Source organism: Vigna umbellata, chromosome 6 (genome assembly GCF_029865625.1).
Source record: "Vigna umbellata cultivar VRB3 chromosome 6, Vumbellata_1.0, whole genome shotgun sequence".
Taxonomy (NCBI): domain Eukaryota; kingdom Viridiplantae; phylum Streptophyta; class Magnoliopsida; order Fabales; family Fabaceae; genus Vigna; species Vigna umbellata.
Window position 1 is genome coordinate 28,229,071 of NC_142170.1, and position 21,659 is coordinate 28,250,729.

A 21,659-nucleotide genomic window follows, 5' to 3' on the forward strand; every position below is an offset into this window, starting at 1 on the left:
CAATTAACATAATCACATGGTGATACCGATTTAAAAATAGGTTATTCTATTTTTTTAAATTTTATAAAAAATGTTTTAATATATAATATATTTGTATCAATAATATATAACTTATTTTTTTTTGAAATACCATATAAGTAAATTTATTTCGACATTTTGTATTTTATCATTTATTTTAACATTTAATTTTACTAAACTAGTCTAAAAGTCCTAAGCTTATAACTAGACTTTCAACTGTTTTCTACTTTTATTTTAGCTTAAATTCTTTTATGTAATTAATATTTTATCTTGGGTATTGCGTAAATAATTTATTTTTATTTTAATATGATTAGTTATGTTTTAAATATATCAAATTATTATTATTATTTTATAATAATTATTATGACAATATTATTAATTTTACTATTGTTATATCATACTCACTTTTTTTTACCATGTTTATGGTCATTATTTTCATCATCCTCATTTTTACTATTATAATTATAATGTACATAGTTTTTTATTATCATTATTTTTAGTATCTCGTTTATTATTATTCGTCGTTACCATTTAACTAAAAGGTGAACATTGTAAATTAGAAAAAAAGGCGTTTTAAATAGAGAAATGAAAACCTTGATTCTTTAACGGAAAGCAGGTTGTAACCATTTTGGACCGGACCATGATGAGTTTGATGTAAAACATTTAGTCGATTTTTTTTTTTCCTTTTGATATAAAATTATTTTCATCAGATAGAAAAAAAGTGATCCGTATAATTTATTTAGGCCTAAATATAAGAATTTATTTTCTATATATATTATATCTTAAGAGATGTACAAATATTTGAAGAAAAAAAATCTCGAATTTAACTTATTTCTATTTTTATTCTCAAGAAATTAAAATGAAATTTGTTGTAACCTAATCAAATATTATATGTTTTAAAATATCATTTGCATAATTATTCCATATTTCTTAATTAGATATTTTTTATAACAAAAAATAATTAAAAATAGTAAATACAATTACTAATAACAATTACTTTTATTATCTTTCTTTTAATTTAAAATTTTCACCTTTCATTTTATTTTTCAGTCATTTACATAACTTGTATATACATTTAGTATATAGTATAAATGATCCGAAATTGAATTTTATACTTAATCAACATTATTTAAAGAATATATTAAAACTCGATTCATCTTGAGATTATTTAGTAAATTAAATAATAAAATTGTGGAAACGAGAAAACTTTAAATCAAAGTATATGATGTTTCATGTAAAAATCTAAATTTAAAATACATAATAAGTGTAACTTTCGGCATAAGGAACAATTAAAGACAGTCTCATGAGTCACGACGACAAAATCTGATCTTCTCACACTTACAGGTACGTAGGTTTACGCCTTTAATAAATTTGGAATCAATTGATAACTTTTTTATATCCAAATCTTAATTATAAAGCTGTTTATATTACAGAGAGAAAATGTCTCCAAATTTTAAGTTAATATTTATTTTGTGTACACAATTTTTTACACTGAAAAATATTTGTTGAAAAAAGTATCAAACTTTTTTTAATTTAAATTAATTTTCATCGGAGTAAAATAGTAAAATTTGTTTAATTAAACTAAAAATGAGTAATTAAATTGTTCTTGGAATAATTTGCGGGGAGAAAGGGGCCCACACTGTAACGCACGCATTATTCTAATTTCTGACCCTCTACACACAAACCGCAATCACGTTTCAACAGCTTATGACTCACTTCGTCACTCCTCAGCTTGTCCGAGTCACGCCTTTCATTCATCTCTCCAAACATCTCCTCGCAACATCAATTTCTTGTTCCCAAACCCTCTCTCTCCCCAAATTCTCTACCAAAACCTCCGCCCTCGCCCGCTGCCGAACGCACTCTCCATTTCGCCCGGCGATGGATGCGAAACCGCCGGAATCCGCCGCCTCGGGCGAGGACTTCGTCCACGTCCCGGATCTGAAGATGGAGAGTTTGTCTGAGAGCATAGTTCGAATTGACGAGCCCTCCGACGCCGACGCTGCTCCCTCAACGTCGGATGACGCGCCGGATTCCGATCACCGTCAGGTCACTCTCCCGGAGGAGCTATCCAGAAACGTTCTAGTCCTCTCGTGCGAGTCTGCCGCCGAAGGCGGCGTCTGCGACGTTTACTTGGTCGGAACCGCTCATGTCTCTGAGGTATTGTATTGGTTCTGGTAGTTCAGAATCAGGTTTCAGGATTCGTTATGCTGTACATTGTCACTATGTTCAACGAGAACGAATTATTAGGGATTGTTTTAATTTATTTTATTCTGTATTTTGTTTCAATCGGAACTGTTAGTCTCATTTTTTACTTTATCGTATCAATTGTAGTTGTTGTAATAAGAAGTACAGTTGTTGAATTGCTGAGAGTTTAAAATTTATGCTGAATTTTGTGCAGGAATCAAGCAGAGAAGTTCAAGCTATAGTGAATTTTCTTAAACCGCAGGTTTTGTTTCCCTTTTGAACTTACTAATACTTGGCTGGTGGATTGATCCTTCAGTTGCTTGCTCTTGGTCTAATGAAATGATGCCCCTTGAATTTTTGGATTTTTAGTGATGTAAACCTGTGGCCGGTCTTTGTTTTGTTACAGGCCGTCTTCCTAGAGTTGTGCTCCAGTCGTGTTGCTGTGCTTACCCTTCAAAATCTCAAGGTTTCTATCCTTTTAAATTGTTGTTTTGTACATTTCCTTTGTACTTTAGTCCGTTAATTGTTGGAAGGTGGCTTAATTCTTGTCACGCCTAGCCTCCCACTTTGACCACTTTTGGGAGTTTTCGTAATTTTAACATGGAAGGTTTTATGGTTTAATCCCACATGGTAGCGTTGAGTGAGACCCTAAGTCCAATTTGTAAGAGTATCAGGCTATCCCTCTTACCACTCTAACTGGTAACTTATGTGCGTAGGTTGCAAGTGTGATGTATTTGAGTGTTCCAATTTGTTGGGTGTGGCGGCATTCTTTAGTTTGATATTAGATGAGTGGATTGCTCGAAAGATAAAGTATCAAATGGCTGTGTAATTGTATGGCTTACTTGGTGTTTCACTGAAGGACATAACACACAGAAACTCATTTTGCCTTGATGATTTAAACCTTATAGCTGTCAACTTTCGAATAGTTTAGTTTTTCCTTTTTCTTAAAGTAGAAAACAATTAAAGCAATAAAATGATAATTGTAATTATTGTTCAATTTTCCACATGCCTTATTCAAACCTACTGTCAACTAATTTCATTGATTCTATCATATTAATCTGGTTCTCGTTCAGTTGTTTGCATGATTATTGAATTTGCTTCTTCCAGGTACCCACTGTGGGAGAAATGGTTACAATGTTGAAGAAAAAACATAATATGTTTGAAGTGCTTTATGGCTGGTTCCTTGCCAAGGCAGGTTTCTAGGAAATCATGTGTCATCCCTTAATAGGCTTTCAATCATCCACCTTTCATTCCTATGTTTCTCATATATCCTGCTATTAAGTTTCTGACAGATTGCTAGTAAACTTGAGGTCTTTCCTGGCTCTGAGTTTCGTGTGGCATATGAAGAAGCCATCAAGTATGGTGGCAGAGTGATACTTGGTGATCGCCCTGTACAGGTGGGATTAGTTTTTCAATTTAATATGTTGAAGGCAGAGAAAATTTATACTCTGTTGATGTTAAATATTCCTCTGAATAATAAAGAGTCATGTTTTTTACACTTATCTCTAGAAGTTAAATTGATAGTATTGCAAGTATATTGTAATTTTTTTCATTACAATATCTTGGACTCTGGTGTTCTTGAGAATAAATTCATGTTGCATAATCACTAGAAAGCCTTGTGGTATATTCAGCGACTGGAAAGTAACTCTATATTCATTTTGTCCAAACAGGGGAGATTCTGTGTTATAAAGAAGTTCCTTATCTCATTTTTCCAGCATATTTGTAAATTAGAATACCCTTCTTCCAATGACTAGAACTCGTGACCACTATGTAACACAGTAGCATTCTCCAAGCTTACCGCCAACATGTTCATTCTATTGGAGAAAAATCTTTATTTTTTCTGGAGTCCTGAATCTGTTACTGGAAAAGGCTCAATGCCTATTGTTAGGTTACTTTATGCAAATAACCTAATTCGATCCCCTCTTCTCACTTCAACACTCGAACAACAGAATTGAAAAGTATGTATGTATTATTGATTCAGTAAAGTATAAAAAATACATGTATACTCTCCCCCAAGGAAGCTTATCTTCCTGGCTAATATGCCCAGTCTATACTAAAAAGAAAATAACCTCCTGAACAGAAATAAAAGAAGACTATTTATAGTGTCGCCTTCCCGCGCCCTATCCTTTCTGATAACCCAATCTGCTTCTACTAATTACCGTTTGGTACTAGCGTATATATACCGTTTGACCTTTGATCCCATCCTCCCTTTCATCTGCCTCTACTTCTGATAGGATCTAAGGTAAGAGGATAGAAAGACGGGAAAATGAGAGAGCGGTTAGGAAAGGCGGGATGGAAGAGCTTATATAAATAGAGTTCTATTCATTGTTAGAAGGCAGCTAGCCATATACTTTTGTGTAAACAGGTCTTGGACCTTGTTGAGGGGGATTAGGCTCCCGTTTCTGGATTTCGTTACACGGTACAATATATACATTCACAGTGAAATTCATACTATTCCTTTGTTATTTCTTGTTTCTGTGCTGTTGGGTGTTGGGATATTGTGAGAAAGTTAGGTTTCTCAATCGGAAACCTAACAAATTGGTCCGACCTGCCAGATCTTCATCGGAGGAGCGAACAGAGCGCGTCTGAAGAAGAAGAATGGAGGGAAGGTTGATTGTGATTGAATCGTCGGTAGAAGAGTTGAGAACGGAGATGAGAGCGGTAACTTGCAAACTACAAGCATTTAGCCGCGCTCGTGAACGACGAACCAGGAACCAGCATCGGAGCTCCGAAGGAAGTCGTGATCCCGTCAATGGGGTATCGGAGGACGAGAAGGTCCGATTAGCATACATAAGTATGGAGGGTAGCGCGGGGTACTGGTTCCGATTCTGGAGGGAGAAGGCCACGAACCAGTCGTGGGCAGGATTGAAGGATGCGTTGGTGGTAAGGTTTGGAACCATTGTTGAGCGTTTGGCGACATCGAAACAGACGGGGACGGTGGACGAGTATGTACGTTACTTTAAGATATGGGTGGGTCGAACGTAGAGTGTGCCGAACGAGCAGCTGTTAGTATATTTTCTGCCAGGATTGCAAGAGGACATACGGAATCAAGTCCGACCGCATGACCCGTAAGACTTGATGGTGGCGATGCGAATCGCAAGGGATGAAGAATTCCAGGAAGGCGAAAAGGAGAGGACTGTTGGACCCAAACGAGAGAGAACCACTGAATCCGAACGTGAGATGACGACCGGAACCGAACGGTCTTACGTTTGTAGTCACATGCCGAACGGTCTTACAGCCAAAACGGTCTCCCCATCATTGATCGAGCGGTCCGAGGCCATAGAAGACCAGTCGTCTGAGGGATGAACGAGCAGTGAGGTGACACGGTCCGAGGCTAATCGCTATAACCAAGGCCGATTGGGAGTTGTCGAGCGATCCGAGGCCAATCACCCAGGCCGATCGGGAGCCGCCAAGAGTGTGGGATCAGTCCAGAAGATGCACGGTTTGATATGGAATCGAACGGTATTGGCCATTAAAGGACGAACGGGTTTGATTAATTTTATAGACAAGGGTCTGGTAGAGGAATTGGGTTTGCCCATGGAGGATACCCAACCGTACCAGGTGAGATTGGGGGATGAGCAGAGGAAGAAAACCAACATGATCCGAACGGTTGAAGGCAAGGGGAAGGAACCGAACGGTAGAAAAGCATGGGAAAGCAATAGAAAAGATGAACGGTATAAAGATAGGGGAAGATTTCCGAACAACATAAAGGCATTGGGAAGAGAGCCGAACGGTATCAAGATAGGGGGAAGAGAACCGAACGGTATAAGAAGTTATTTTACAGGGAAGAATAAGAAGCTCCTCGCCTTTAAGGAAATAATGCAGACACGAAAATGGTCCCATAAGTTCTGTTTCTCATTTCGACCACCACCCAAGCCTCCTGACAGTAAGTTGCAGGGAGTAGCTAGAGGGTTCCCTTCCTGTGATAAGACCATATACTTCCCTCCTCCCTTCTGGATACCGTTTGGTCTATACTTCCCTCTTCCCTTCTGGCTACCGTTCGACCTCTACTTCCCTCCTCCCTTCTGGATACCGTTCGGTCTATACTTCCCCCTTGCCTTACCGTTCGGCTTCTCCTCTCACACTGTTCGGCCTCACTTCTCCCTTGCCTTACCGTTCGGCCTCACTTCCCCATACCTTACCGTTCAATATTAGGTTAATTTCCTCCTCTTTTATTCCTAACACCTATTCATCACTCTTTAAAATTATTTCTATAAGTATGGGAGAAATACTGGCATGTTCTAAATTAGATTAATATGTTCAACATGTACTATTTTATTATGTGAGCTTTCAACTTGGTTTAATTGGCATGAAGAGCCTCTTTTTTATGTATTAATGGATTGTGATTCTGATTGATACAGATTACATTAAGGAGAACATGGAGTAAGATGCCACTTTGGCATAAAACAAAACTGTTATACTCTTTACTTTTCCAGGCAGTTTTTTTACCCAGCTCTGATGATCTTAACAAGATGGTAAATTTTATAATCCTCATGTACTAGTGATAAGTTTGAATTGTTAGTGTTTGTGCTATTTAATTCTTGTCTATATCCTAACTTGGGTTTGCTTTCTTCAGCTGAAGGAAATGGATGACAGTGACATGCTAACTCTGGTTATACAGGAAATGAGTAAGGAGTTTCCGACTTTAATGGAGACTCTTGTGCATGAACGAGATCAGTAAGTCGCATTGCACTTAATATCAATTTACTGATTCATTTATTGCTTCTATTACTTGTAACCTGCTTCCCACTCTTTAGAGAATGCTTCAGTTAATACTTGTCACCCTATTATGTTACCACTCAGGGGTTCTTGTTGGAGGGTGTCTTGGTTCTGTTATTGACATGCATATTCTTGTCACCCTGGTGGTCTGAAATTCAATACCATGGGGGCATGGACCTTTTACCTATAGTGCTTTTTTTGCCTAGGATATGAGAAACCTTTCAATCAATTATATTTTGGAGATTTGTTTTCAGGGGATACTATCTATATGTGATAGGTTCCTAAACTGGGAACCTAATCAAGAACTCCCTCACAGTTTCTCACACCCAGAAAACAGAGAGAAATATATGGTGAATTATGTATTATTAATAGAAAGAATAGTGTGTGTATACAAGATTCAGAGGCATAACCCTCTTCACAGGTCAATGGCCTGTTAACAAACAATGTACTAAAAAACTGCCTTCTAACTATCCAAACAATCTATTTATACAATTCCTCTACCTTCTATCTTAATCCCATTTCCCATTATGCCCTTATATCCCAAATACCCTATATCCTAACATTACACCCGCTGCAGAACAACCTTGTCCTCAAGGTTGGAATGGGGAAGCTTGGTCTCATGGCTCCTCTTCCTCATCGGCTTACCATACGAAGGAAACCCACTGGCTTTGCCCTTCAATTTAAGTCAGGGGGCTTGGGCGGTGGCAAATTTTCCTCTTCTTCTTCGGCCAAGATCAGCATTCGCAATCCCCGCTCTAGACATTGATGACCTGGGCTGAAATGCCCTCCGCACCAGAAGCATCTTCCCTCTTCTCTCCTTTTCACGTACTCCGAATATGGTAGGTTGCGGGTATTCCTTTCCCTCCAGTCCCCAGTCGTTCTTGCGGCGCCGCCTTCGGGGGTTGCCTCTTTCTTCACGGAACCGACACTTTCCACGGCCCCTCCTTGACTTTGCGTATCGTGTTGGAACTCTACTCGCACCACCACTCTCGCCGTTCGTCCCCACGAACTTTGGTTCTTGGGCACCGACCCCCGTCCCGTCTTTGTATGCGCACCTAATTTCTCCACATCACGCTCGACTCGCATGGCTGTCATCAAGTCTTGGGGATCATGCGGCCTGACATGGTTGCCCACCTCCTCCTGGAGTCCCGCCATGAAGTAGCCCAGAATCTGTTCCTCTGGGATTTTGGTGGTCTGCCCCACCAACACTTCGAACTCTCTTACGTATTCCTCCACCGTCCCGACCTGCTTAATGGTCGATAGCCTCTCATACATTGTTCCTCGCGTTCCTCCCCCGAACCTAATCCCCAAAGCTCTCTTTAACCCTTCCCAAGAATGGTTCTTGGTTTTCTCTCTCCAAAATCGAAACCAACTCCCAGCATACCCCTCCATACTAATGAAAGCCAGTTGTAATTTCTCGTCTTCGTCCACTCTCTGCACCTCGAAGAACTTTTCCGCCCTACTGATCCAGTTCCACAGTTCGCCACCTTCGAACACGGGTAACTCCACCCGTTTTCTCCAATTAATTTGTCTGTCCTGTCACCCTTCTCCTCGTCTTTCTCTATCTCCGTCGGGTCCGACACCGTTGTCATTCACCGAAGATTCACTGCCCCCTTGGCGATGGTCGTTCGGGTCGCGATTGCGATCCCCTAACATCTTCAGGATCGCCTGAATATCCTGACGCATTGCTTCGTAATTCTGCCTCCATGCCCCGATTTCATGCCACAAGAACACTGTATCAGCCTTCGTCTCGGCTATCGCAATGTATATCGCCTCCATCTGCCCTTCTATTGCTGCCACTCTTCCCTCCATCCCGCGCGCTCGTCACTCCTTCGATCGGGATGAATCCGGCAGGTCGGATCAATTGATAGGTTCCTAAACTGGGAACCTAATCAAGAACTCCCTCACAATCTCTCACACCCAGAAAACAAAGAGAAATATATGGTGAATTGTGTATTATTAACAGAAAGAATAGTGTGTGTATACAAGATCCAGAGGCATAACCCTCTTCACAGGTCAATGGCTTGTTAACAAACAATGTAACCAAAAACTACCTTCTAACTATCCAAACAATCTATTTATACAGTTCCTCTACCTTCTATCCTAATCCCATTTCCCATTATGCCCTTATATCCCAAATACCCTATATCCTAACAATATGCCTTTCAAGTAGTAGTATGCTCTGCCCTCTGGTGGTGGGACGATTGTAACATCCCAAATATATAATATTAAAATTATAAAGGAACTATCACATAATTAATAGAATAGATTAGTTAACAACTAGGAGATATAAAGTTTTATTACAGTCATTTAAACATAACTATAACCAAACTCCATATACAGATTTACTAAGCTCAAACCATATACAAGATTTGGTGTTTTAAAACAACCAAAAGCAATGACAGCTACTAAAGTGATAATACAAAAACTACTAAGCCTCTGGGCAGTCTCCACCTAAGGCTTGCTCCATGGTCACCTCATCATTGTTTGCTCACACCCACCAGATGATTATAGCCAAGACAACAAAGCACAAGGACATACCAAAAAGACATAAACAAAAGGGTAAGCTAGTGATACAAAACAATTCATAATATATATTAACATTTCACACGTGAATCACATTTCACATAAAACAATTCAAACATCTTAAACATGCCAAGACCAAGACTGGACTATCCATATATAGTATGAATGTCGAGCCATGGCGGGTCGTGCACTTGTGGTGGCTTTTACTTCTTTGCAAAGCCATTGTCAAATGGTTTCACTCTACCACACTCACAAGGTTATTTTGTATTGCGTCTTAGGCCATACTGGAAGCACCTAGACTAAGACTTTCTGCTACTCTGACCACATGTATCAATCTTCTATAATTGAAAATGAACGATCATTAGAGTTTCAGGATAACCCCTAAGACTGAGTTCCCTACATTCATACCAACAATACTTGAAACCACCAATAGGAATTTCCTCCTTGGAATTCTTTTCCACACTTTTTCATTCACATACATATCTTTCATATAAATAGAGTAGGCAATCACATGAAACCACTGCATATCCATCAATGCACAAGAACCAATTCAAGAAGAACCAATAAACAACACTAAAACCTTTTAAACCCATACTTAAGGGAAGGCTCAAAAGACACATGCATAGGAAATAAAGTCCACATGTAGAGGAAAATGTGAGAGTTCAAGAAAAAGAGTGGAAACTAACTTACTTTTTCGGACAAACTGATCGGATAGGTTGGTAGACTTTGCCTGAAGGATCACATACATGCTTCCTGATCTTCAAACAAATGACTTAGCAGGTAAAAGACATAGAGGAAAGGAAAAGCACTAGACGAAATTGTTTTTAGAGAGATGGTGTGACTTGAAATAATGAAACTTGTCTTATAAACTTCTATTTATAATAAAACCATTTAATATTAAAATAATTGAGTCTCACAATTTTTAAACTACTACTACTTCTAAAATGTCATTTTTCTAGGTTTTACATCCTTCCCAACAAAAAAAAATTTCGTCCTCAAAAATTCACTCATTAGGTAGAATGAAAACATGCTCTCCTCATTTTCTCTATCACAACCACCTAGCTCGATCGAGATACTACTCCTTAACAACCTTACTATCATGAAAACCTTGTCTTTGCGCTAAAATGCTCTAGTGTTCAATAATGTATATTGGTTTAGCCCCTATTCTCAAATCAACTTCTCAACCTTCAAACCTCAGCGTTAAGGATCCTCCTTCACATGACCAACAAATTTGTATCTGACTTGCACTACCTTTTGTAAATTCTTTTTAAAACTTTAGCTAGCCTTGACATCATATTAATGTCTGACTGATATCACTTCACCTTCTCTTGCTTCCTCTTTGAAACACCATACAACTGACTTATTCACTCATGACTTCTGATTTTTCTGCCAACTGTTAACACTTTTGATCACTCTTAAACACAACCACTTTGATAACTTCACCTTCCTTTATTGAGCTTTTCCCTTGAGTAACTTAGTCCTTCATTACAAACGTAGAACTCTCATCCGTTGCAACGACAAAACCAATTTGAGCTCTCCATCTTCACTTCTTTAACTCACCATTCTGAACCATCTGCATTTCTTGACTTACTAGCTTGTAACCATGCTTAGATCTGCATCTTTCTCAACTTGAAATCACTTGCTTGATTAGTACTTAGCAATCTTATGATACATCTCAAACTAGAATTGTCCAAACTGCTTTTTCTTAACCCATTTTGAGAATTTCACTAGTTATAGTATTGCAACTATAATAATGAAATCTCTTTACAACTTTGCTTTAGACCCCAGTCTTCATACTCTCCAACTAATCTTACTTAATCCTTATCGAACCAAGAACTTGAATCTTCTTTTTGTTCTAACCATCTTAACACTTTCTCCTCTCAAGATTGACACTACAACCTGAAACCATAGCTTAGTTCATCTCCTTCGTCTAGTGACCCATTTTCTTTGATCAATGTCCATTAACACTCTCTTACTTCAAGTTTAACACCGCAGCTTGAAACCATAGGCTCACTTCGTCTTCTGTGTCTCTTTCCTATTTCCCTTATACACAACCTCACCTTTGTCTTTTGAAGGTCATCAAACACTCTTAACTCATCCCTAAAACAAACATCTCTACCGATTAAAGAGGACCACAACTCACAAACCATCAACACATTAATAAGAAAGCTCTTCTCACACACCTCTTACTTATAAGAACATGCCCACCATCATCCACTCCGCTACTGTAATCCTCATACAGTCATACTCATCTGTTTACTGAAAAAGATAATCCATTCATGTTAGCTTTAACCAGAAAATCACCCCTCTTGAGAACCTTTTTAAAAAATTTTATGATTTTGCAAAACCTAGAGAACTCATCTTTAACACGATAACCTTATCATTCCATTTCCTCAAGATTGTCTCCATTCCTTAGGAAACATAATTCCCAAAAACCATTGTTACTTGAGCCAAGACTTACACTCGAACTGTTCCACCTGCCCTCTACTTCTCTTCCAAGATCTATGAAACTTGTAGCTATTTTGATTATTGCACTGAGTCTAGACCACTACTACTTTAACAACTCCTCCTTTTTCTTCTTTTACTCTACACACCTAACAGGAACTATACAAAAAGGAACTATGGACATTGGTGCAGCTTCATACGCTAATGCAATAGTTCACTCCACTACTTTAAGGTGGAAATTCTTGTACCTGCTTCAGAACATCCATAGAAACCCTTCCACAATTAAGATCATGTCTTCTCCTCTTCACTTGTCCTTGTTAATTTTCTCTAATTCTCACAATCATGGTTATCAAACTTGCGAGTTTATGTTTCTAGACCTGGCTTTCGAGTTAACTTAGAAGTAAACTCGTTTTTTAAGTAAACTCGGTGGAATTGATTGTGAAACCAGTAGGATTGTGTATAATCGTGATATTGGAGTGATTTTGGGAGCTTGAAAGGGAAAAGAATTAAGAAAAACGAGCTCATTTTGGGTTTAGGGTTTCATGACCTAATTGGCACTGTCTCTCTCACTCCTCTGCTTCTCTCTGTGGCCATCTCGTTCGCCATCGCCTCGCCTCCTTCAGGTCCCTGTTGCGTGCGCTCGTTCACACTCTGTTTGCACTCTGTTTGTGGTTGTCGTTATGCCTGGTTCGGGCTTGTCGTTGTGCTCGTCATTGCACTGTTGTCTCGTCTCCTGGGCTTGCCTTTTGGTCTCGCCTTCTGGTCTCACCTCCTTCCACCACTGCATCACTCACTGTTGAGTGAAGTTATTTTTTCTTAACAAAGGCATGAGCTGAGCCTCTGACATTGTTTTGGTTTTTAATAGGTAAATGAAATTGTTTTTCTAAACAATAAAACCTAAGACCTTTGTCACTGTCACTATTTTTTCTTTTATGTTTAATGAAAAAACTTAGAGCATTATGTCTCGAAATAGATCAAATTTAATGGATACTAATCCAAATATTTATGTTTTATAATATTTTTATAAATAAATATGTCTAAGAATTTTATTTATTTGAAGTTATATAATTTTGTAAATTTATTTGAATTAGGATATTATTCATATAATTTTTTTTAATTTTTTTATATAAAGTAAACTCTTACAAGTTTATGAGTCGAGTTTATTAAACTCTCACGAGTTTACGTAAACGCTCGAGTTTGACAATCTTGCTCACAACACTTTGCCTTCACTTTTTAACTTGATCTATGCCTAGTGTATAACCATCGACTCTCCTCCTTGAAACACGAAAGTTCTCTTAAATATCATAAACCACTAGAAAAGAGATTGGAAAACAACCAAACCATCCTTGCAGTCAAACCTCGAACTTACCAAAAGAAACAACGTCATCTCTCCTTCCCTTGCGTTTGTCAGACATCTCTGATTCACTTAACACTTGTCCCCAACTATTTGCTTAATCCACACTTGATGCACCACCATTGTTTTTCCTTCTCTTAAAACAAATCCACACTTGATGCACCACCATTGTTTTTCCTTCTCTTAAAACGAGGAACACCCCTGGAAGACCAACATCTACTAAAACAAGATGGAAAGATGACCAATCCTCTTATAAGGTTATGCTCCAAACTTGCTAAGAAACCATTTCATATAAACTTCAAACCTGAACCCTTTGATCACCTCGACACGTGCCACACATCCTAGCAATCTTCATGTAATCACCACTACAGCAAACACTACTAGCTTAACTTAAAACCTTCTTCAAGAATAAACCTCTTCATTCCCTATCTGGCATTAACATCCTATCTCTGAACCTCAACACATCTTTTGACCCATCATAAACTCCTTAGGCCGTTCTATATCAATCACTCCACTGACTTTTGTTGTCTAGGATCCCACAACTATTATCCTCCTACCCCATCCCAAACACTCTGACCCGATATGTACAAACTGCCTCACTATACTCGATAGACTAGGATCTAGCAACTGTCTCTCCTTAATCAACTTAGAAAATCACTAGATATAGTCAGACTACTATATCTATTGAAATCAACCTCAACTCAACCTGCAACTTCATAACTCCGAACATCTCAACCAACCCAAGCTCACTAATCATTCTCGATAACCACTTTTGTAGCTTATATTGCAGACACCTTTTTTTCCCATCTATTTCAAAACTTTTCTTCTCCCTTCCTCATTCACCGTACTCTAATTCTATAGCCTTACCTTTTCTTACAAAATTGATTGTTTGATGTACTTCTTCCTTTGGTGCTTGAAATCTTCCACCTCAGCCCAAGGTCAAACCTTCCTTATATGCAAACCACTTATCTTGAAACATCCCTCTAAACTTAACTTTGATGCATCCACTTGCTGAGAAGATCTAACCATCTCCTTCTGATTATTTTACTTAGCTTAAAACCCTTACAATACTTCATTCTCCTCAAAGACCTTTTCTCCAACTTGGAAAACTTTGCCTTACACAACTACTCCTCAAACTCTTCTTCGTCTTATACCTCTTTTCTAAAGATTGATTCCCCTTGGTCCACTTCAGAATTCCTATTTCCTTTTTAACTTTAACCTCAAACCTTCCATCATTTTCCTTATAAGTCCCAAACATTTCTGATATGCAAAACCATGTTGCCTTCTCAATGTTGCTACGCCAGTGCACACTGACACCTGCGCTTTTACTCTGAATTCTAAATCCAATTTCTCTTGCAAAACTTGTGATTTCTACTCCCCTAACTCTGTTCTTGAAACTCCTTCAACGAAAATGTAACTTTTGAACTCCAACATATTTCTCCATCCTTTGCGGGGCAAAATCTATGATCTTCTAATACCCAAGCTCCCACACACCATATCTCCCTATCTTCGAGGCAAATTCTAATAAAGGTATACAGGTCAAGTTATCCTTGAATCTGCATTCCTTTACCACTATAGAGCATAAAACACTACCACAAAGGCAAGAACAAGACAAGAAACACTATAGAAAACAAAACTCGGACCACAACTCTTCTTTCCCCAAACCTTATGAATTAAGAAAGGAAAATCATCTCTGATAGAGTCATGAGTGCGCACCCTTATTACTCTTATCAAGTTGTTTTTCTGTTTCTCAATACTTCCAGTTAGATACAACACTTCACGAGAAAGATACGACAAACCAACAACTCTCAAGTTATCCTAAGGATGAAATGTACCATTAATGTAACATCCCAAATATATAGTATTAAAACTATAAAGGAACTATCACATAATTAATAGAATAAATTAGTTAACAATTAGGAGAATATAAAGTTATATTATAGTCATTTAAGCATAACTATAATCAAACCCCATATAAAGATTTACTAAGCTCAAACCATATACAATATTTGGTGTTTTAAAACAAGCAAAAGAAATGACAACTACTAAAGTTATAATACAAAAACTACTAAGCCTCTGGGCCATCTCAACCTAAGGCTTGCTCTACAGTCACCTCATCACCTTTTGCTCACACCCACCAGATGATCATAGCCAAGACAACAAAGCACAAGGACATCCCAAAAAGATATAAACAAAAGGGTAAGCTAGTGATACAAACAATTCATAATATACATTAACATTTCACACATGAATCACATTTCACATAAAACAATTCAAACATCTAAGACATGTCAAGACCTAGACTGGCTTATTAGGATTTAGTATGAATGTCGAGCTATGATAGGTCGTGCACTCATGGTGACCTCTAATGCTTTGCAAAGCCATTGCCAATAGGTTTTACCCTACCACACTCACAAGGATAGTTTGTATTGTGTCTTAGGTCATACTCGAAGCACCTAAACTAAGACTTCCTACTACTCTCATCACATGTATCAATCTTCTCTAATTGAGAATGAACGATCATTAGAGTTTCAGGATAACCCCCAAGACGGAGCTCCCTGCATTTTATACAAACAATACTTGAAACTACCAATAGGAATTTCCTCCTTGGAACTCCTTTCCACACTTTTTCATTCACATACATATCTTTCATATAAATATAGTAAGCAATCACATGAAACCACTCCATATCCATCAATGCACAAGAACCAATTCAAGAAGAACCACTAAACAACACTAAAACCCTTTAAACCCATACTTACAAAAGTGGCGCTCAGCCCCTAGAAGGTAGAGCTTAGCGCTCTAGCCACTAAAAAGTGGCGCTCAGTGCCAGAAACCTGATGCTTAGCCTCAGCGACATAGGAATGTGGCGCTCAGGAGCCCAGAAAGAGGCGTTTGGTGCCATATTAGTTGATAACACACACTGTGTTTATGGATTTTAATGTACCTAAGACTTATGCAATTGATCAAAAGGGTTTCTTACACACTAGAATTGATATGAAAACATGTTTATAAATAAAAACAAAGTACCTCTTTGATCATTAGACCCGAAACTAGGTGCATTAAACCCATATGACAACTCCAAAATACCTAAACTCAAATCTACACTTTCTAACTCAAAACTCTGCAAACTAAAGGTATGAACAAGTCTTAATGGACTCAATAACATACCCCAAAATCTAATTTTCATCACAGCCTCTATACTTTAAGTTTTCACTAGTTAGAACCTCCAATTTGGACTAAAACGTGATAGAAAAACAACATAAGAACCAAGTATCATTTCCACCTCAGATTTTGCCTAACTCAACACCTAAACAAGTCCTAAATCACTTAAGAATTGACCCTAAACTTCTGATTTTTCCATCTAACCATTTTCTCAAAATCTCAACCGTTAAAACCCCTAAAGTTGAACTTGAAACTTTTTAAAACCACTCTACTAACTAACACTTGTTCCTATTTCAGATTTCTAATAACTCTAAGCTCTAACAAGTTTCAACTAACACAAAACCAGACCTGAAACACCAGATTTCTCAATCCAACCCTTATCTCAGAAACTTGCCTATCAAAACCTCAATTTTTGACTAGCAAACCCATAACTTTGATAACTCACTACCCCTTAAACATTGCAGCCAATTCCAAACATCAATACAACTTCATAATATATTATTCATGACAGCAATAACATCAAAATCACATCATACCAGATATTCAAACATCATGCTATCAATTAACATCATCTAAGCACAATAAATACTAGAACGAATATGACAATTACAATTAAATCATCCTATCATCCAAACAATCACAAATCATACTTGTAAATTAAAATTTAAGAATGCACACTACCTTCCCTTACCTGTTAGAAACTTAAACCAGCTCTAGAGAACCCTACTCTGCTCTCTCAGCTTAAAGAGGCCAAATAACACCTACGGACAACGAAAGCATGGTTAAGGTATGCCATTAGAACTACTCATCAGTAGAGAACTTAAGGGAAGGCTCAGATGACACATGCATAGAAAATAAAGTCCACATCCAAAGGAAAATGTGAGAGCTAAAGAAAAAGAGTTGAAACTAACTTACTCTTTTGGACAAACTAATCGAAGGTTGGTAGACGTTGCCTCAAGGATCACATAGACGCTTACTGATCTTCAAACAGATGACTTAGACATAGAGGGAAGGAAGAGCTCTAGAGGAATCTGTTTTTAGAGAGATGGTGTAATTGAAATAATGAAACTCGTCTTAAAATCTTCTATTTACATTTAAATAATTGAGTTTTACTATTTTTAAACTACTATGTCATTTTTTTAGGTTATTACGATGATGTTTGTTAATATAAAAACTTTGGTTTGCCTTTCATGCTTTTGATAACTATGATGTACTTGTAATCTCTACAAATATGCAATCTCTTCCCCCAATATTTAGTTAAAAGTAGACCATATGTTGAGGAGACTGAGTAAATGGTTGCATCGAGGTTGACTGCCCGTTCAATTGACAGTTTGCCGTAACGTTTTTTACAATTTTGTTTATAAATTTTACATGATTTGACTTTCATCCATCAGGTACATGTCCTCCACATTATTAAAAGTGGCGAGTGAAAATAGCTCAGTTGTTGCTGTTGTTGGAAAGGGTCATTTACAGGGAATAAAGAAGCATTGGAAGCAACCTGTCGTGGTGGGTGAACATTTAGTTATTTGTCTGGTATAATCGACAATTTATAAGTATTTTTATCACAAAATTGTATAACCAGTCATATGAACCGGATTTTTGCCCCTTATTTTGCAATATTTTTCCAAAATCATATAGTTATGCTTTTGTTATTCATTGCCATATTTTCTTACCTCAGTTCACAACGTTTTCTTTTTTCAGATGAAGGATCTCATGACAGTTCCATCTGTTGAACCAGCTGTATCTGCAATAAGAATCGTGACATCTGTTGGTGTTGTCGTGGCTGGGGTGGCCATTATATCAGGAATCTATCTTTCATGCAAGAAATAACTTTCTTATAAGAGATGCTGTCATCCACCACAACGTCGATGTAGGAATTGAAACATGTAGCAGTTGAGTCAACCATCAACGAAGTTGATGCAGAAGCTATTTATCTTTTTCGTATCAAGAATAACAATTCTTTTTGAATCTTTACATAGAAATCATGTTATACAATACTAATAAATACCCAGTCAGATAGTTCCATTTTAACAGGAATCCCAAGGGAGATAGAAAATGGTCTAATTACAATTTTTTATTCTTGCGCATATAACTGTTGGGAATAAACAATAGTGATTTCATATATTATTAGGAAGAATACAAAAGTATATGAAAGTTAACATTTTTATTATAAAAAACGCCAAGTAAAATGGAAATAGAAAATTAGATATTACATAATATATTTATTTTCATTTATTGGAAAACTCATAAGTTATGCAAGGAGAGAGAGATAGAGAAATGAAAATAGTTGGAGTAATTTTTCAAATTCGAGTTAAATCTATCTCAAATTTATTAAAAAATATTTAATGTGGTCGTTCTTCTTAATGTTGTTACTGTTTTCTATTGGGAGGCATGACTCAGTTTGATATTGTTTTGAAGTGCGTATTATTTAAGTATTGGACATTGTTATCTGTTATGGATATTAATTAAGTGTTTGAGATTGTTTTCTAAAGTGAATTTTAATTAGGCACTGAAAATTGATTACGATACACAATTGAAGTTGGTTTGTGAGATATTTAGATACGATTTTAGGAGGATACAATAGCAATGCTATAGCCTCGTATATAGAAAATACAAGTGAAGTGGAATGCAGAATAAAACTTGTTTTTGCTACATTCATAAAAGTAGGGTCCAAGCTAGGAGTAAGGAGATAATTTGTATAAAAAGCCTTAATATCGACTACACAAACGGAAACATTTTGGTGTACATAGTAAGGTCTGAGGACGTAAGGAAAATATCCAATGATGACGACAATAAACATGAGAGAACAAGACCTTATGAAACTGATAAGGGAAATGCAGGTATAGATGCAGGCTCAAATGCAGGAGATGCAACGAAGGCATGTCACCAAGATAGCCGCATTAAGGGTAAAACACGTTGTTGCTCAATAGGAGCAATCGACCTAACATTTGATGTCCCTCATCCCCATCAAATCGAAGAAAATAATCATGTGATAGACCTAGTCGGACCGCTTAGGAGGTGAGGACGACCATTCAGGAGATTAGTAAGACTGGGCAAGAAGTGAATAGCGCAGCTATTAAGATGACCATCTCGGTCCTTACGGTATAGGTCAAGGGCCTGCTACCCTTCCCCATGACAGTCATGGAAGCACCGATGTCGGAGAAGTCAACGCCCCCGACGTTCGAAAAGTACGATGGATCGACCGATCTAGATGAACACATTCAATGATCCTGTTTGGTGTCGAGTAATCATGTTCAAACACAAAAGGCCCAAAGAGGCCAATAATTGCAACCCTTACTCTTTCTATGCTCAAACTTAACTACAACCTCTAAAGAAGGTTAAAATAAGTAAAAACAATGTGTCATTCAGCATAGGCTCACTAATACTTCATCAAACCCTTAAAGAGATTGAAATTATGAGTAATACCTCAACCACATCAGGAGCTATTCGACCAGAGCCATCACTTACCCTTCTACCAACATAAACTTGACAGAAAATACCCTTACCCAATTTCCTTCGATCTTAAATATAGAAACATTTCGAGATTATGGTTTTGGAAGACAAGAGAGGGATTAGGGTTTTGGGATGTTACTAATTTAGGAATTTAGAAATGAACTAACATTATTTACCAAATCAATGAACAATAAATAAACTCCGTAAGAACATATGGTGATTGAGCGCGAGAAGAACAAACTTCTTCTTCTCTAAGTCAGCGCGAGACAAAAGTTCAGAACACATCTTTTTTAATTTGGACAAATGAGGATGACCAAGTCGATCATGTAGTACTTTAGGATTAGGAGCAGCAACACAAGACACTCTTGGACGATATCCAAAATGGTATAATCCGCTAACTTCATATCCTTCTCCAATATGTCTCCCCAAACCACACTCTTGTATAACAAAAGATTTTTTATCAAATGTTATTGAACAATTTAACATTTTGGTCAATTGACTTAGGGAAATTAAATTAAAAGGACAATTATGGACAAAAAGGACAGAGTTGAGATTGAGGGAGAGAAACAAGGAAATATGACCAACTCCTTTAGAAGAAGTTATAGATCCATTTGCAAGGTTATGAAATGAAGTTTTTCTCAAAAGGAAATAGATGAGAATAAAGAGGTATTACCAAAAATGTGATCAGAAGCACCTGAGTCAATTACCCATGAATTTTGGCTTTCCATGGATTGAGAAATGAAGGTTGTTGATGTATTGGGAGATTGAGATGGTTGTGCCAAGCTGTTAGACTTTAACCTTAGATACTTTTGATATTCATCCTCGGTGAACTTAGAAGTGGAAGTTTCAGTCTTATGGAAGTTTTAATCTTTGAAATATTAACGGTTTTGGAAAGGAAGCCACGTAAGGAGTAATAATTCTCTTGAGTGTGACCCATCCTTTTACAGTATGTGCATTGAGGACGTCCCCGACCTCCTCGTCCTCCTCCTCTAGTGTCACGTCCTCCTCTTCCTCGTGTGGCAACTATGACAAATGGCTCCACTAGTTCATGCGCTTCTTAAGTTTGAGGTACTAGGACATGCAGAAGGCGAGTGGTCAATGTTTCCATGGAGGGGACCTCATGACTAGTCAGAAGTTGATCTTTGAGATGACCAAAATCGGGATGTAGGGCACGAAGGATCAAACACCATGTAAAATTTGTCTAGTTTTTTTTATATCCTCTAATGGGTCTGCTTCCAAAAACATTCTGAGTTCTTTGATAGTAGATTGGGCTTCAGCCATGAAGGACACCATATCATGGCACATGGCTTCCGTCTTGCTCAAGGGGGTCATAATGTCCTTGGCCAAGGAACCACATTTCAACCGCAGCAGACCGTGATAAATAATTTTTCTCATTTAGCTTCTCGGAGGTAATTGATGGACTTCCGGAGAAGGAAAGAGTATTGTCAAACGTCGTCTATAAAGAAGAAGCATCACATCAACAAGAAACAAGAAAACCCTAAGGGTTTAGATGGATAAAACTATGATGGCGACCGACAGCGATGGACAGCGGTCGACGGCGGACTGCGGCGACCAACGGTGGACGGCGACAGACGGTGGCGAACAACAACACCGGACAGATGCTACAAGACAAAAACAAGAACGGGATCGACCCACTCTGATACCAACTATTGTCAAATAATTCTCTCTCACTCTCATTCTATATATAAGAAAGTTTATTACAAAGTACATGATAAATAGAGTAACACTATACACAATATAATCATGATAAATACAATAATTTTAAATATAATAT

At 37.6% G+C, this 21,659-nt stretch overlaps 1 protein-coding gene across 1 annotated transcript; it reads left to right on the forward strand.

Annotated features, from left to right (window-relative positions):
• The first annotated feature begins 1,698 nt into the window (after window positions 1–1,698).
• LOC124835338 (uncharacterized) lies at window positions 1,699–18,488 on the forward strand. Its single transcript, XM_047310258.2, has 9 exons — window positions 1,699–2,175; window positions 2,417–2,464; window positions 2,609–2,668; window positions 3,310–3,393; window positions 3,495–3,599; window positions 6,564–6,677; window positions 6,779–6,879; window positions 17,806–17,917; window positions 18,113–18,488. The coding sequence occupies exons 1-9, from the start codon at window positions 1,726–1,728 to the stop codon at window positions 18,239–18,241; spliced, it is 1,203 nt and encodes a 400-aa protein (XP_047166214.1). The 5' UTR covers window positions 1,699–1,725; the 3' UTR covers window positions 18,242–18,488.
• The last annotated feature ends 3,171 nt before the right edge of the window (window positions 18,489–21,659 follow it).